This window comes from Pseudophryne corroboree, chromosome 3 (genome assembly GCF_028390025.1).
Source record: "Pseudophryne corroboree isolate aPseCor3 chromosome 3, aPseCor3.hap2, whole genome shotgun sequence".
Classification (NCBI taxonomy): Eukaryota; Metazoa; Chordata; class Amphibia; order Anura; family Myobatrachidae; genus Pseudophryne; species Pseudophryne corroboree.
Window position 1 is genome coordinate 435540829 of NC_086446.1, and position 17713 is coordinate 435558541.

A 17713-nucleotide genomic window follows, 5' to 3' on the forward strand; every position below is an offset into this window, starting at 1 on the left:
GAGCCGCGCCGCCGTCCTCCTCACAGATGCCGAAGATAGAAGCCGGGTGAGTATTGAGGAAAAGACTTCAGGCGGCAGAAGACATCAGATCTTCATGAGGTAAGCTGCGCGCCATTGCTCCCAGTCACACACACACAAGCAGGCACTGAAGGGTGCAGGGCGCAGGGGGTGGCGCCCTGGGCAGCAATAAACCTCAATTTGGCCATAAATACGATGGATTAGGCTGTGGGACAGTAAATCTGCGGACCCCCGCCATTTTATTAGTATATGATAATGGGACCGAAGACCGCCGTCGGGTGGGCGGGGCTTGATCCTCAGCACCTACCAGCGCCATTTTCTCCACAGAGGCTGCATGAGAAAACGCTGGCTCCCTGTTCTCTCCCCTGCTGAGCTTCACAGGTTGGAAAAAGGAGGAGGGGGGCACTTTGGCGACGCAGTGAGTGGAGATTAGAATTATAAACATATAACAGCGCTATCTGGTCATATATTCCAGTGTTTTTAAGCGCTGGGTGTGTGCTGGCATACTCTATCTCTCTGTCTCTCCTAAGGGCCTGGTTGGGGTTTTGTCCCCTTATAGGTAACTCCCTGTGTGTGTGGGGTGTCGGTACGTGTGTGTCGACATGTCTGAGGCGGAAGGCTTCTCCAAGGAGGAGGTGGAGCAAATGAGTGGTGTGTCCCCGTCGGTTGTGCCGACTCCAGATTGGATGGACATGTGGCATACGTTGCATGCAAGTGTGACATCTTTACATAAAAGGCTTGATAAGGCTGGTTTAGGGGGGACATCAGGCGGTCAATCCTCAGATTGGACCGACTCACAGGGCCCGTCGGGGTCTCAAAAGCGTCCCTTAACACAAGACACTACTACCGACACAGATTCTGATTCCAGTGTCGACTATGACGAAGTAAAATTGCACCCTAGGGTGACTAAAACTATTCAGTGTATGATTGTGGCAATAAGGGATGTGTTGCATATTGTGGATGAACCCTCGGTCCCCGACACAAGGGTACACATGTTTAAGGAAAAGAAACAGATTATTAATTTTCCCACATCTCATGAATTAAATGAGTTCTTTGGAAAAGCTTGGGAGACTCCGGATAAGAGACCGCAGATCCCCAAAAGAATTTTTATGGCATACCCTTTCCCTAAGCAGGACATGGAGATTTGGGAATTACCCCCCACTGTGGACAAGGCCCTGACGCGCTTGTCCAAGAAAGTGGCGCTACCGTCTCCTGACACAGCGGCCCTTAAGGACCCTGCAGATCGCAGGCAAGAAACTACCTTAAAGGGTATTTATTCTCATACGGGTGCTGTGCTAAGACCGACGATTGCGTCGGCATGGGTGTGTAGCGCAATTGCAGCTTGGACAGATGAGCTGACAGATCAATTTGATACTATGGATAAGGATACTATATTCCTAACTCTAGCCCATATAAAAGACGCAGTCTTATTTATGAGGGATGCTCAAAGGGACAATGGATTGCTAGCTTCTAGGGCCAATGCCATGTCTATCTCCGCGAGAAGATCCTTATGGACTCGCCAATGGACGGGTGATGCGGATTCAAAAAAACATATGGAAGTACTACCCTATAAGGGTGATGTATTGTTTGGGGATGGGCTGACGGACCTGGTTTCCACAGCTACAGCAGGTAAATCAAATTTTTTGCCATATATTCCCCAACAGCAAAAGAAAGCAACACCTTATCAGATGCAGTCCTTTCGGTCGCACAAGTCCAAAAGAGGTCGGGGATCCTCTTTCCTCGCCAGAGGTAAGGGCAGAGGCAAGAGAGCACCTGCTTCGGCAGGTGCCCAGGAACAAAAGTCCTCCCCGGCTGCTCCAAAACCCACAGCATGATGCTGGGGCTCCCCTGAGGGAGTCCGCACCGGTGGGGGCACGTCTTCGACTTTTCAGTCAGGCCTGGGTCAGATCGGACCTGAATCCCTGGATGTTGGAAATAGTTTCCCAGGGTTACAAACTGGAATTCGAGGAGGTGCCCCCGCGACGATTTTTCAGGTCGGCCCTACCAGCTTCCACATCGGAAAGGGATGTAGTGTTAGCTGCAATTCAAATGCTGTGTATACAGCAAGTGATAATCAAGGTTCCCCTGCACCAGCAGGAAAGAGGTTACTACTCAACCCTATTTGTGGTCCCGAAACCGGACGGTTCGGTCAGACCGATTTTGAATCAGAAATCCCTAAACCTGTACATAAAAAGATTCAAATTCAAAATGGAATCACTCAGAGCGATAATAGCCAACATGGAGGAGGGGGAGTTTATGGTGTCTCTGGACATAAAGGATGCGTATCATGTCCCCATATATGCCCCCCATCAGGAATACCTGAGATTCGCTGTACAGGATTGTCATTACCAATTTCAGACGTTGCCGTTTGGACTTTCCACGGCCCCGAGGATTTTCACCAAGATAATGGCGGATATGATGGTGGTCCTGCGCAAGCATGGAGTCACAATTATCCCATACTTGGACGATCTCCTGATAAAAGCGAGATCAAGAGAGAAATTACTGAGCAGTGTGGCGCTCTCTCTGAGTGCTCCAGCAACACGGTTGGATTCTAAATCTACCAAAGTCACAGTTGATTCCGACAACTCGACTACCGTTCCTAGGTATGATACTGGATATGGAACAAATGAAGGTCTTCCTCCCAATAGAGAAAGCCCAAGACATCCAGAACATGGTCAGAGACCTGCTAAAACCGAAAAGGGTGTCAGTTCACCAATGCACTTGAGTTCTGGGGAAAATGGTGGCGGCCTACGAGGCCATTCCCTTCGGAAGGTTCCATGCAAGGACTTTTCAATGGGACCTTCTGGACAAGTGGTCCGGGTCCCATCTGCATTTACATCGGAAAATAACTCTGTCCCCAGGAACCAGAGTGTCCCTCCTGTGGTGGTTGCAGAGTGCTCACCTGCTGGAGGGTCGCCGGTTCGGGATTCAGGACTGGATCCTGGTTACCACGGACGCGAGCCTCCGAGGATGGGGAGCGGTCACACAGGGAAAGACTTTTCAGGGTCTTTGGTCAGACCAGGAGTCCTGTCTACACATCAATGTGTTGGAACTCAGGGCCATTTACAACGGCCTTCGACAAGCGGAGAGTTTTCTTCGAAACCTTCCGGTTCTGATTCAATCAGACAATGTCACAGCAGTGGCTCATGTGAACCGCCAAGGCGGGACAAGAAGCAGAGTCGCAATGGCGGAAGCCACAAGGATCCTTCGCTGGGCGGAAAATCATGTAAGCGCTCTGTCGGCTGTCTTCATTCCGGGAGTGGACAACTGGGAAGCAGACTTCCTCAGCAGACACGATCTCCATCCAGGAGAGTGGGGACTTCATCAAGAAGTCTTTGCAGACGTAACACGTCTTTGGGGAACTCCTCAAATAGACATGATGGCGTCACGCCTCAACAAAAAACTTCTGAGGTATTGCGCCAGGCCTCGGGAGTCGGGACCCTCAGGCAGTAGCAGTAGACGCACTGGTAACACCGTGGGTGTTCGACTCGGTCTACGTGTTCCCTCCTCTTCCTCTCATCACGAAAGTGTTGAGGATCATAAGACGAAGAAGAGTACAGACGATACTCGTTGTCCCAGACTGGCCTCGAAGGGCTTGGTACTCGGATCTACAAGAGATGCTCACAGGAGACCCCTGGCCTCTTCCTCTGAGGGAAGACCTGTTGCAGCAGGGGCCCTGTGTATTTCAAGACTTACCGCGGTTACGTTTGACGGCATGGCGGTTGAACGCCGAATCCTAGCGAAAAAGGGGATTCCGGAAGAGGTCATCCCTACTTTAATAAAGGCTAGGAAGGAGGTGACGATAAAACATTATCACCGTATCTGGCGAACGTATGTGTCTTGGTGTGAGACCAAGAATGCACCTACGGAAGATTTTCATTTGGGTCGTCTTCTCCACTTCCTACAGACAGGAGTGGATATGGGCCTGAAATTAGGCTCGGTTAAGGTACAGATTTCGGCCCTCTCGATTTTCTTTCAGAAGGAATTGGCTTCTCTTCCAGAAGTCCAGACGTTTGTAAAGGGAGTGCTGCACATCCAGCCCCCTTTTGTGCCTCCAGTGGCACCATGGGACCTGAACGTGGTGTTGCAGTTCCTAAAATCACACTGGTTTGAACCGCTTAACAAGGTTGAATTGAAATTTCTTACCTGGAAGGTGGTAATGTTGTTGGCCTTAGCATCAGCAAGGCGAGTGTCAGAATTGGCGGCTCTATCACACAAGAGCCCCTACTTGATTTTTCATGTGGATCGAGCTGAATTGAGGACACGTCCGCAATTTTTGCCTAAAGTGGTTTCGTCGTTCCATATGAATCAACCTATTGTGGTGCCTGTGGCTACTGGTGACCTGGAGGATTCCAGATCCCTGGACGTAGTCAGGACCTTAAAAATTTATGTAGCCAGGATGGCTAAAACTAGGAAAACAGAGGCTCTGTTTGTCCTGTATGCGGCAAATAAGATTGGCGCTCCTGCTTCAAAGCAGACTATTGCTCGCTGGATCTGTAATACGATTCAGCAGGCTCACTCTACGGCTGGATTGCCGGTACCAAATTCGGTTAAGGCCCATTCCACTAGGAAGGTGGGCTCTTCTTGGGCGGCTGCTCGAGGCGTCTCGGCTTTACAACTTTGCCGAGCGGCGACGTGGTCTGGGTCAAACACTTTTGCTAAATTCTACAAGTTTGATACCCTGGCTGATGAGGACCTAGCATTTGCTCAGTCGGTGCTGCAGAGTCATCCGCACTCTCCCGCCCGATTGGATGCTTTGGTATAAACCCCATGGTCCTTACGGAGTCCCCAGCATCCTCTAGGACGCAAGAGAAAATAAGATTTTAAACCTACCGGTAAATCTATTTCTCCTAGTCCGTAGAGGATGCTGGGCGCCCGTCCCAGTGCGGAAACTCTGCAAGACTTGTATATAGTTGTTGCTTACATAAGGGTTATGTTACAGTTGACATCGGTCTTGGACCGTTACTGTCGTTTGTTCATACTGTTAACTGGTTATGTATGTTCCAGGTTACATGGTATGATTGGTGTGGGCTGGTATGAATCTTGCCCTTGGATTGCTAAATCCTGCCTTGTATTGTCCATCTCCTCTGGGCACAGTTCTCTAACTGATGTCTGAAGGAGGGGCATAGAGGGAGGAGCCAGTGCACACCCATAGTCAAAGTTCTTTTTAGGTGCCCTATCTCCTGCGGAGCCCGTCTATACCCCATGGTCCTTACGGAGTCCCCAGCATCCTCTACGGACTAGGAGAAATAGATTTACCGGTATGTTTAAAATCTTATTTTTATTTTATTTTAAAAGCAGCAACCATATGGGCTTCCAAATTATGAAATGTACCAAGCTCCGAAAAGCTATGTATTCCAGTGCGCGAGGTGGTTGATAGACAGTTAAAAAGTTGACAGTCAATAGGTCGACACCATAGGGTCAAAAGGTCGACACCCATATGGTCGACACATTTTTTTTTAGGGTTTTTTCATGTTTTTACAACTTTTGCTGCATTTACTATGCATGTCACAAACTATACCCTTTAGTAACCTTGTAGCGAGCGAAGCAAGCCACTAAGCCCGAAGCGTGGTGAGCAAAGCAAGCCCACGAGGGGACGCAGATCAACAAATTGACTATCCATGTCACAAACTATTACCATTAATAACCTTGTGGTGAGCAAAGCGAGCCCCTGAACCCGAAGCGTGGTGAGCGAACCGAGCCCACAAAGTGATGCATTTGAACAGATTTGGGTAAAAAAAAATTAAAAACACAAAATAACACCTCCCAAAAAATAATGTGTGTTGATCTTTTTACCCTGTGGACCTTTTGACCTTGTCGACCTTTTGACTGTCGTCCTTTTGACCCTGTCGATTTTTGGACTGTCGAGCCTATGGTGTAGACCCGTGGCTCTCAAACTGTATGCCATGGCACCCTGAGGTGGCACGAGCACTTGCAGGGGTGCCTCAGGTTGGTGATCCAGGACCAATTCAAACTATTTATTGTCAATGTAACAGGCAAAACTAGTGCTTGTGGCTGCCAATCATAACATATGTATGTGGACAAACAGAATCAAATCTTTTCCCTCACCACACAATTAAACCTAAGGATGACATATAAATATAATTTACTTATTTTAATATTTTTTTCAAAATTTCTGAATAAGAAACTTTTGGCCTAGGGGTGCCGTGCAAACAATTCTGATACTCTAGGGCGCCATGATTCCAAAAAGTTTGGGAACCTCTGATGTAGACTTAATGACTGCCTATCTTTGTAATGTGTATTTTCTGTATCACACCCTTCAGGTGCTTGGCCCTGATAGCTAACGCCATCTTTAGATGGCATAGCCCATAGGCTAAATGTTGTTACATTTTTCTGATGCGCATGCATGGACCTGGAAGTAAGGTGATCACTTTATGTTTTACAGGGATAGGCTCTGATACATTGCCATAATATATGGTAATCTCATATTATAAATAACAGGGCTGAGGGGCATATTTATTAATATATGCAGCCAATTATAGGGATTCTTTAGTGCTGCAGTTTGCGGCAATAAGGAATCCTTATTTGCCTAAATTAATTATTACAAAGTCACTGGAGCCCATCCACGATTACTTTTCTTTTTATTTTGGCTGGCTACTGCCCTAATGCACTTTTGCCAGCGTTAGCACATGTGCCAGCAGGCAGCAGCGGGTCACCCGATAAATTATGTGAATGTAGCACATAAGCTACAGTGTGCTAACAGCCCATTACATCTAGCAGTCAACACCACCTAAGATGCAGTGACTTTGATAGGCGCCCTTTCAGCTATCACAGGGTCTAATTCACTATGGGGGTAATTCCCAGTTGATCGTAGCCGAAAACATTTTAGCAGTTGGGCAAAACCATGTGCACTGAAGGGGGGGGGGGGGGGGGGGGGCAGATATAACATTTGCAGAGAGAGTTAGATTTGGGTGGGTTATTTTGTTTCTGTGCAGGGTAAATACTGGCTGCTTTATTTTTACACTGCAATTTAGATTTCAGTTTGAACACACCCCACCCAAATCTAACTCTCTCTGCACATGTTATATCTGCCCACCCTGCAGTGCACATGGTTTTGCCCAACTTCTAACAAGTTTTCTGCTGCGATCAACTTGGAATTAGGCCCTATGGCTTGCTATTGAGGCTGAGATAGCGATGATCCCAAATGTGCTCTTGCTAAAAATTGCATGTGAAGAGCCGCCCAGAAAGGATAAAAGACACCCATCAATCCATTTTCAAATCTGCATATACATTAGCAGAGTTGCAATTTACAACCCAAGGGTTAAAGCTTGTGCTCCGGACCCAATGCTTTCTGTATGGGAAAAAAAATCACGAATTTGATGTATTATTCCTCAACAAGCTGACCACTTATCAAAGTTCTGCTGCCTTATTGCCCTATCAAATGACACCTCAACCATCAAAATTGGTGTTGTTATTTATGGTCACACAAAAAAAAGAGCTTAGTTAATTAAATATATAGATATTTATGAGGACAGCTGCCTAAACTGGTTGTTTTAGAAGGGTAGGTGCAGTATCTGGGTGTTGTACAGTATGTGGTAAATTACACGCGTAGGGGAGTAATGTTTACTTGAGGCTATTGTATCAATTGAATGCAGCAAGTTTCTAAAGAGAATGATTGAAGTCAATAAACGTGTGGCACATGTTGTTTACACAGATTACCAGTTATGTTCCTTTTCTTTATACAGTACACATATCAAAGGTTAAACAGAATACACAAAAACAGACTCAAAGAAAACTTACTGTAGCACTTCTAGAAAATGAAATTATCCAACTTACACCCTTTTCACGGGTGTTTTGTATAGAAGATCTACAATGTCTAGGTCAACGGTCATTAGGTCGACCTCATATGATCGACATGCATTAGGTCGGCATTGATAAAAGGTTGACACAGGAAAAGATCAACAGGTACAAAAGGTCTATACATGGAAAGGTACACATAGAAAATGGTCAACACCAAAAAGATTGATACAGCATTTTTTTTGTGTTTGTCCTTTTCACCGTCAGAGCACAGGGAACCCCAAATAGTGTACTGTGTCCCCTTGCATGCTGCTGGCAGTGTTACTATTCCCAATCGTAGTCCACATGGATGGTAAAGTATGAAAAAGGTGTAAAAAATGCATATGTATGTCAACAATTGCCATGTCAACCATTTGTACCTGTCGACCATTTCCAGTGTCGACCAAATGCTTGTTGACCTTTTGTCAGTGTCATCCTAATACATGTTGACCATATGGGGTCAACCTATTGCTTGCTGATCTAGAGCAGTGGTTCCCAGCCGCGGTCCTCAAGTACCCCCAACAGTTCATATTTTCCAGGTCTCCTCACAGGATTGCAAGTGAAATAATTTGCTCCACCTGTGGGTATTTTAAAATGTGTCAGTGAGTAATGACTGCACCTGTTCAACTGCTAGGTGACCTGGAAAACCCGAACTGTTGGGGTTTTTTCAGGACCGAGATTGGGAACCACTGATGTAGACATTGTCTATCTAAACATTTGAACCCCTTTCATACATGCGTCCTGGGTTGTTTCCATTCACACATACCAAAATCCTGGGTTGATGCGTGTTTACGAGCAAAAAACGGGACTTTGATGTAAGTGTGAAATATTAACTTAGAATACAGTTTGACTTTATGAATGTAGATTAAACAAAAAAATTAATAAAAATTAACAGCCATAAAAACAGAACTCTGCTCAGAAACACATCCAGCTATTGAGACGTAGGGGTGTAGTTTCTAAATGGCAGCTTATCAAATATAGGGGGAGAAGGACTTAGCCTTGGGGGGTGATAAAGTGGAGAGAGATAAACTACCAACCAATCCGCTCCTAACTGTCATTTTTCAAACACAGCTTATAACATGGCAGTTAGTACATAGGAGGTAATTCAGACTGGATTGCTGCGCGTACGCACCCCGGGAACCCAGTGAGATGCTATCAGCATCTCTGAGCTGCGATCAATCAGATAGAGGGGGTCGCGGGGCGTGAGGAGGCGTGCGAACGGCATTAGAACGCCGTTGGCGGGGCACAGTCTGGACAATGGAGGCGTGTCCTGACTGTTGGGGGGGCGCGGTGGCTGCGTGACATCATACGCAGCCGCAGCGATCCAGGATTTTGCAGGAGCTGCGCTGGTAGAGAGCTACTCGTCAGGTACAAAAGCATCGCCACCATGAGAAGTGAGCCAGTGGAGAAGTTGCCGATGGCAACCAATCAGCTGCGTCGTATAATTTTATAGAGTGCACTTTATAAATGTTACCTGAACACGGATTGGTTGCCATGGGCAACTTCTGCACTGGTTCACTTATCCACTCTTTTCACTGCTTCATGAATAGACCTCACTGTCATCATGGGGGTAATTCTGAGTTGATCGCAGCTGCAAGTTTGTTAGCAATTGGGCAAAACCATGTGCACTGCAGGGGGGGGCAGATATAACATTTGCAGAGAGTTAGATTTGGGTGGGTTATTTTGTTTCTGTGCAGGGTAAATACTGGCTGCTTTATTTTTACACTGCAATTTAGATTTCAGTTTGAATGCACCCCACCCAAATCTAACTCTCTGCACATGTTACATCTCCCCCCCCCCCCCTGTAGTGCACATGGTTTTGCCCAACTGCTAACAAAATTGCTGCTGCGATCAACTCAGAATTAACCCCCACATGCGTAGGAGCCAGTTCTGGGCCTGATAATGTGGAAGCAAGCAATGCCAATGTATGTGGACCTGAGCAATGTCTTTTGACCTGCGTAAGCATCAAAGTCACACTGTGCATGTACGCATACCTCCCAACTGTACCCAACTATTTGGACAATGTCCCACTGTCCCACCCGCGGGCCGCAGTGTTGGGAGAGCTAGTGATCACCGCTGCTCTGTTTTTCAAAGCAGCCATTTATCACTGAATAGATGCCGTGTGGGGCACTGAATAATCAGTGTGGGGCAGTCCCCAAAAATGACTAAAACGGGGGCCGCGTGGTGAGGCCCTGCCCCTTTTCCAGGGGCCCACCCCTTTCCCAGGTGCCGCTTCACATGATGCAAAAGTTGGGAGGTATGCGTGTGGCAATTGATTAGCGATGGCAGGTGCAGTGAGGACCTATTCGAATTTCGCAGAGTGAGTGACAGGCAGTAAGCATCTGTGGGAAGTAATGCGAGTTTTGACCATGTCTGAACTTGCGACTGCGTCTCCATACACAGTTGTAAAGGCACTGTCAGCTTAATTGCAACGGACATTCTGAGAAACCATAGGATTGCTTAGTAGTCTGAAGGAGCGAACAATGGTCCTAATTCAGACCTGATCGCAGCAGCAAATTTGTTAGCTAATGGGCAAAACCATGGGGGTCATTCCGAGTTGTTCGCTCGCAAGCTGATTTTTGCAGATTTGCTCACGCTAAGCCGCCGCCTACTGGGAGTGAATCTTAGCTTCTTAAAATTGCGAACGATGTATTCGCAATATTGCGATTACACACCTCGTAGCAGTTTCTGAGTAGCTCCAGACTTACTCGGCATCTGCGATCAGTTCAGTGCTTGTCGTTCCTGGTTTGACGTCACAAACACACCCAGCGTTCGCCCAGACACTCCCCCGTTTCTCCAGCCACTCCTGCGTTTTTTCCGGAAACGGTAGCGTTTTTCCCACACGCCCATAAAACGGCCTGTTTCCGCCCAGTAACACCCACTTCCTGTCAATCACATTACGATCGCCAGAACGATGAAAAAGCCGTGAGTAAAATTCCTAACTGCATAGCAAATTTACTTGGCGCAGTCGCAGTGCGAACATTGCGCATGCGCACTAAGCGGAAAATCGCTGCGATGCGAAGATTTTTACCGAGCGAACAACTCGGAATGACCCCCCATGTGCACTGCAGTTGGGGCAAATATAATATGTGCAGAGAGAGTTAGATTTGGGTGGGTTATATTGTTTTGTGCAGGGTAAATACTGTCTGCTTAATTTTTACACTGCAATTTAGATTTCAGTTTGAACACAAAACACCCAAATCTAACTCTCTCTGCAAATGTTATATTTGCCCCCCCCCCCCCCCTCCCACCCACCCACCCCTGCCGTGCACATGGGTGGTCATTCCGAGTTGTTCGCTCGCAAGCTGCTTTTGGCAGCTATGCACACGCTAAGCCGCCGCCTACTGGGAGTGAATCTTAGCATAGTAAAATTGCGAACGAAAGATTAGCAGAATTGCGAATAGACACTTCTTGGCAGTTTCTGAGTAGCTCCACACTTACTCGGCAACTGCGATCAGTTCAGTCAGTTTCGTTCCTGGTTTGACGTCACAAGCACTCCCAGCGTTCGCCCAGACACTCCCCCGTTTCTTCAGACACTCCCGCGTTTTTCCCAGAAACGGCAGCGTTTTTTCACACACACCCATAAAACGGCCAGTTTCCGCCCAGAAACACCCACTTCCTGTCAATCACATTACGATCACCAGAACGAAGAAAAAACCTCGTAGTGCCGTGAGTAAAATTCCTAACTGCATAGCAAATTTACTTGGCGCAGTCGCAGTGCGAACATTGCGCATGCGCAATTAGCGGAAAATCGCTGCGATGCGAAGAAAATTACAGAGCGAACAACTTGGAATGACCACCATGGTTTTGCCTATTAGCTAACAAATTTGCTGCTGCCATCAGGTCTGAATTAGGCCCAGTGTTGCGACTTTGTATGCAAGTGGCAGATCAGAGATGATGTCAGTGGATGGCTCCGTACACATTACCGTAGCTGCATCATTAGTATACTTTCCAAAATCTGCTGCATCTGAATACACGGTCGCAACTGTGTCCACCTCAGTGGGGGCAATTCAATCGTTATCGCTCCCAACCCCGTGTACCTGAGCGCGCTCACCGGCAGCTATTCAGTTGTTTCTGCTGATGGCCATGCTAACATAATTTCTGCTCGCTGCCTCCTGATGAGGTGGTGGTGAGCAGAAATGTGCAAAAAGTGTCTTGGCACTTTTTGTGTTGTGCACAGTACTTTAGTCTGGTTTAGCCATTTTGCGCAGCTAAACCCAGAACTTCTGGGTGCATTCAGCGTGATAAAGCAATAGGCGCCAATACAATTGCAGACTGCCCCATCTAAAGTGACTGGAGAAGTGCAATTATGGCCGCTCATTTCAACAATTGAATCGCTCCCTGTGAGTTCCTCAGCATACCCAATATATTTGTGCTGTGTAACTCTAGCCTTATCTTAGTAGGCATTTTTCTGTCATATGGGGAAGGGAATTCCGAGCACATCCAATCATTAAAAATAGCTGGCTCCTATGAGTATATGGCTGTATGTCTCCTTTACTTTCCCTAAACACACACAAAATGTGTATAATAAATATGCACCTAACATATAACTGTAACATGTAAGCAACTTACCTTCCTGTAGAAGATGAAGAGACAGGATCCACTCACAGCTCCCACCCTAACTGAGGCTGTGCATGGAGGATAGATAATTAACAGTGGCAGTTGCAGAGGTGGGTCTGCAGCACAGCGCAAAATTCAAATGGGGAGCCACACCAACTGCCATGTGAGTTCAGGCAGGTAATGTTTGGATGCGTTTGGGGTGGCAGTTGGTGTGTCTCCCCTATTTTAATTTTGGACTGCGCTGCAGCCCCACCTCTGCAGCTGCCACTGGTAGATATTAGATTTGTGTCGGCCCTCTCAGACAGTACATTTTCATCTGAGCTGTAGGGTGTCGGGGGATGCTGCAAAGAGGGAGTGGGGGGGAGTTTGTGTTCAAGGTGGAGAGAGAGATGGAAAGGGAAGCTGAGACAGGAGAGAGGAGGAAGGTATATATGAAGTGAGAGGCGAAGGGCTGATCCCAGAGTAACTAGCCACAATGTAGGGGTTGGAGCTAGGTGCAGAGGGGAGGAGATTGCCTGGAGGCGGGTGGAGAACTGCTGTTTGGAGGGAGGAGGTGGAACAGCTGGAAAGGGGATTGTCTCCGTCCAGAGATGACAGAAACATTGCCTGTGGTAACCCAGGTGGCAGCCACATTGCGCCCTGTGACCCAGTAAATTAACTAGTGCCTATTAAATGTTTGGGGGGAGGGAGTGGCGCACCCCTTGCCCCCGTTCCAGAACCTATGACCATACCCTTTATGTTTTATACAGTGCACAGTATATTCATACCCTTGTCCTTGTCATAGAAAAACAGCAGAGATGAAAGCCAAATTATTTGCGGACCATATTTTCCATGTTTTAGCACTGTGCTGGAAACAGAGCAGTGAGTACGCATTTATGTACCAGATGCAGTGCTTAAAGTGGTCGTAGAGAGGTGGTGGAACTCATCCCTCCTGGCGCCCATGCAATAAAGGTATTGTGCGCAGGGACAGAGCATCCACTAGGCAGCTTTAGGCAGCTGCCTTTGGGCGCCGGATCCTGAGGGGGCGGCCTGCTACAGCTGCCTGAAAAAGGTAGCATGGTTCTACCTCACAGTCGCCGCAATCCCCCCGGCACTCGTATCTTACAGTAGTTGCAACTGGCAAGCTCCCGTATTGCAGCCTCCAGCTCCGCCTCCACCTGGCACAAGAAGTTTCTTTGACAGCTCCTGGAGTCCTGGCTGGGGGTGACATGTGGCGCTGCTCTTCATTGCAGGCTCTTTCGCAGACTACTCAGTCCCAACTCTGCATCGCATCCCGCAGGGAAGGTGGCTGCACAGTGCTCTCTCTGCATTTTATAAGGAAAGAGGGGGAGAGCAGCAGAGCAGCAGTCTGGGGAGGGGGGGCAGCAGACATGCACACAGTCTGGGGGGGGGGGTATGAGCAGCAGCACGCACACAGATGTGGAGGAGATAGAACAGCAGACATTTAACAGAGTGGGGGGGGGGGGGGGGTGAGAGCTGCAGGCACCCACACAGACTGGGGAAATGGGGAGAAGAGAGCAGCCATGCAACAGACTGGGGGTGGGGGAGAGCAGCAGCATGTCTTTCACCTGAAGGGCGGGAAGGGGGAAGGGGCAGTAGGCAGAAGTTTTGCCTAGGGTGCCGAGAAACCTTGCACCGGCCCTGATTGTGCGCGCTGTAGGCGCGTGCCCCCAAAAGGGGGCGTGGTCTAAACAAGAAAGGGGCGTGGTCACACAATAGTAATAATGCAGACAGTAGTAGCACCCCGTAATACACAATGCCCACAGCAGTAGCGCCCCTTTTACAATGCCCACAGTAGTAGTGCTCCTTATGCAATGTCCACTGTACTGGTAGTGCCCACAGTGGTAGTGCCCCTTATGTAGAGCCCATAGTGGTGCCCCTTATGCAATGCCCCCAGTAGTAGTGCCCCTTATGTCCCCAGGAGTGATGCCCCTTATGAAGTGCCCCCTTTACAATGCCCTCATTAGTAGTGCCCCCTAATAGTAATGCCCTTAATGGTAATGCCCCTGTGTAGTATTGCACCCAGTAGTAATGTCACCTGTAGTAATGCCCCCAGTCGTTTAGCCCATGTAGTTTAGCCCCCAGTCGTAATGTGCCCCTGTAGTTTAGCCCCATGTAGTTTGCGCCAAGTAGTAATGCCCCCAGTAGTTTAGCCCCCAGTAGTAATGCCCCTTTAGTTATACCCCCAGTAGTAATGCGCCCCAGTAGTTATGCCCCCAGTAGTAATGTGCCCCTGTAGTTATGCCCTCAGTAGTAATGCGCCCCTGTAGGTTTGTCCCATGTAGTTTGCCCACAGTAGTAATGCCTCTAGTAGCTTGCCCCAAGTAGTAATGCCCCCAGTAGTTTAGCCCCTGTAGTTATGCCCCCAGTAGTAATGCCCCTGTAGTTATACCCCCAGTAGTAATGCGCCCCTGTAGTTATGCCCCCACTAGTAATGTGCCCCTGTAGTTATGCCCTCAGTAGTAATGCGCCCCTGTAGATTTGCCCCATGTAGTTTGCCCCAAGTAGTAATGCCCTCAGTAGCTTGCCCCCTTGTAGTTAGCCCCTGTAGTTATGCCCCCAGTAGTAGTCACACGTTTTAATAAAAACCCCATACTTACCAATCCCCGCTCCCGCTGTGATCCTCCTGGCGACCACTTCACTCCGCTCCCCAACACTATGAGAGAGACATCATGACGTCTCTCTTCATAGCGCGCACTGAGCCGGGAGCCGGAAGCAGGAGCTCAGTAGTGAGCTCCTGCCGCCAGCTGTGCAGGGAGAGCCGGGTGCCGCTGATAACACAGTCACAGCGGGCGCCCGGCATCTCCCTGCTGCGCCGGCACACATCGGGTTAGGTGAGCCGGAGGAGGCGGAACTGCGTTCCGTCTCCAAGTGGAACTGACGGAACGCAGTTCCGCCCTGTTCCGACTCACTTTAACCCCTGACCAGATGCATACCAATTTTTGAGAGCCTCCCGCCCATTCCCAGAGAGTAGGCAAGTATGTCCAGATGTATGCAATTCAGCTGCTTCTTCCTCACTTGCAACTAAGGGACATAACTGGCTTGTAACAGAGCGCTCTCATGTAAGAAAAGATCTTGTAGAGTGCACCTAAATTTACATTTGTAGAAAGTTCAAATGATGAAGAAGCCCCTAGCGTATGGGTCTTTTACATTTAAATATGTAGCAATAATGTTTACATATTATTTTTATTTTAAGCTAGATCAAGACCATGTAGTAGTATAAAGTTAATCTGACCATTTATTTAAGTCTATTGAAAAGCATTTAATGCAATGGAGCTATTCTACACTTTTTTTTTTAACCAACTACATCAGCATGCCACAAAACATCTATTATATGATGAAAGTATAGACCAAATTGTAAGGATTTATATACATTCCGTTCCATCACGGACATATTTTCAAATATTCTGAGATTGCTCTACTTTTATAGAATACCACAACTGAGCACAGAGAGTAGATGAAGAATTCACAAAGATTTAAAGCAGAAAAATCAAAACAGAAGAGGAACAATGAAAGAAAGGGACAGAAATCCAATAAACAGCAAGAGTGTGAAAAGCAGCCAGTTAATCCACAGCCTCAGCAGGGCTTCCAGAAGGAGAGATTCCTTTCAATCCAGAGAGAATACAGTTTTTCATGGGATCACCTAGCAACTCTTAGACCCCATGGTTCGCCTATGAAGTAACGGGAGAGGAGGTGAAGTGCAGAACCCTAAACAGGTTAGACTGTATTAACTCTTGAACTGCCAGAGTGACCACTGAAACAACATACAGTCACAATTGATTAAAAATATAGATTTATTTTAAAATCTTTCCATTTAAAAATGATTATACTGTATGAAAAAAAGAAAATAATCTTTTTTTTTTCTGAAGAGATTTTCTAACAGTGACATTTTTCATATAACTCTTAATATAAGTGTCTGTTGTTCCCGATGTTTAGGTTATAGTTTATATTCTCCACATAACGCAGTATTCAGTGCCTCTAATTGCTTCTCTTGATCATCAGTTCTATCCAAGTGAAATGGTGATAAATATGTGTCCCCTATGTCCGCTGGTACAGTTTGATGATATTTTCGTTATGCAGGTGTGCCCACACCTCTTTCTCCAAAAGAAAATCATGGTTTATGTAGAGAGTAACTTCAGTCTTCTGCTTGTCATAATAATGATCAGAATAGTTTCGGAAATCTTGAGTCATAAAACCATAGGCGCTAACCTTCAAAATAAGTAAAGAGATGTTAAAGAGGCATATTTATATATTGCAGGATGTTGTGCAGTATGATTGCACTATTGTGTCACAGTTTTTTTGTATACTTTTCTAACTACTTCAAAGTGTCTATTTTTCATTCCTGGCACTGGGATGCTAAAAAGTATGATTTCTTTTTGCAACGTATTGCAGTGATAACAAATGATTTTGGACAATAGTTTATCTAAACCCTCTTGCTGGGACAGCGGATCCAACAGGGCTGGATTAAGGATTGTGGGGGCACCAGGGCAACTAATTTGTGAGGGCTCCAATCAATAAAATGATCAATATCAGGGCTGCCATCAGAAATTGCGGGTCCGGGACTGACAAAATAGACAGCACCCGGCCACAATCCAGTCCGACAAACCCCCCACTCTAGTCCCAGCCAGTAGTTTGTCAAGGAGAGAGAAAAGTAGAGAGAGACTGAGGGTGTCAGGTAGAGATGTGCACTTGAAAATTTTCGGGTTTTGTGTTTTGGTTTTGGGTTCGGTTCCGCGGCCGTGTTTTGGGTTCGACCGCGTTTTGGCAAAACCTCACAGAATTTTTTTTGTCGGATTCGGGTGTGTTTTGGATTCGGGTGTTTTTTTTTAAAAAACACTAAAAAACAGCTTAAATCATAGAATTTGGGGGTCATTTTGATCCCAAAGTATTATTAACCTCAAAAACCATAATTTCCACTCATTTTCAGTCTATTCTGAATACCTCACACCTCACAATATTATTTTTAGTCCTAAAATTTGCACCTAGGTCGCTGGATGACTAAGCTAAGCGACCCTAGTGGCCGACACAAACACCGTGCCCATCTAGGAGTGGCACTGCAGTGTCACGCAGGATGGCCCTTCCAAAAAACACTCCCCAAACAGCACATGACGCAAAGAAAAAAAGAGGCGCAATGAGGTAGCTGTGTGAGTAAGATAAGCGACCCTAGTGGCCGACACAAACACCGGGCCCATCTAGGAGTGGCACTGCAGTGTCACGCAGGATGGCCCTTCCAAAAAACCCTCCCCAAACAGCACATGACGCAAAGAAAAAAAGAGGCGCAATGAGGTAGCTGTGTGAGTAAGATAAGCGACCCTAGTGGCCGACACAAACACCGGGC

General features: G+C 47.1%; 1 protein-coding gene across 3 annotated transcripts in view; it reads right to left on the bottom strand.

The window, feature by feature from the left end:
* Positions 1-16151: 16151 nt before the first annotated feature.
* The window catches only part of ST6GALNAC1 (ST6 N-acetylgalactosaminide alpha-2,6-sialyltransferase 1), a 315054-nt gene continuing 313492 nt past the window's right edge, over positions 16152-17713 (bottom strand). For all 3 annotated transcript variants that reach the window (XM_063960425.1, XM_063960426.1, XM_063960424.1), the window contains one exon: positions 16152-16584. In XM_063960425.1, coding sequence (XP_063816495.1) covers positions 16414-16584 — 171 coding nt within the window. In that variant the 3' untranslated portion in view covers positions 16152-16413. The remainder of the gene's footprint in view (positions 16585-17713) is intronic.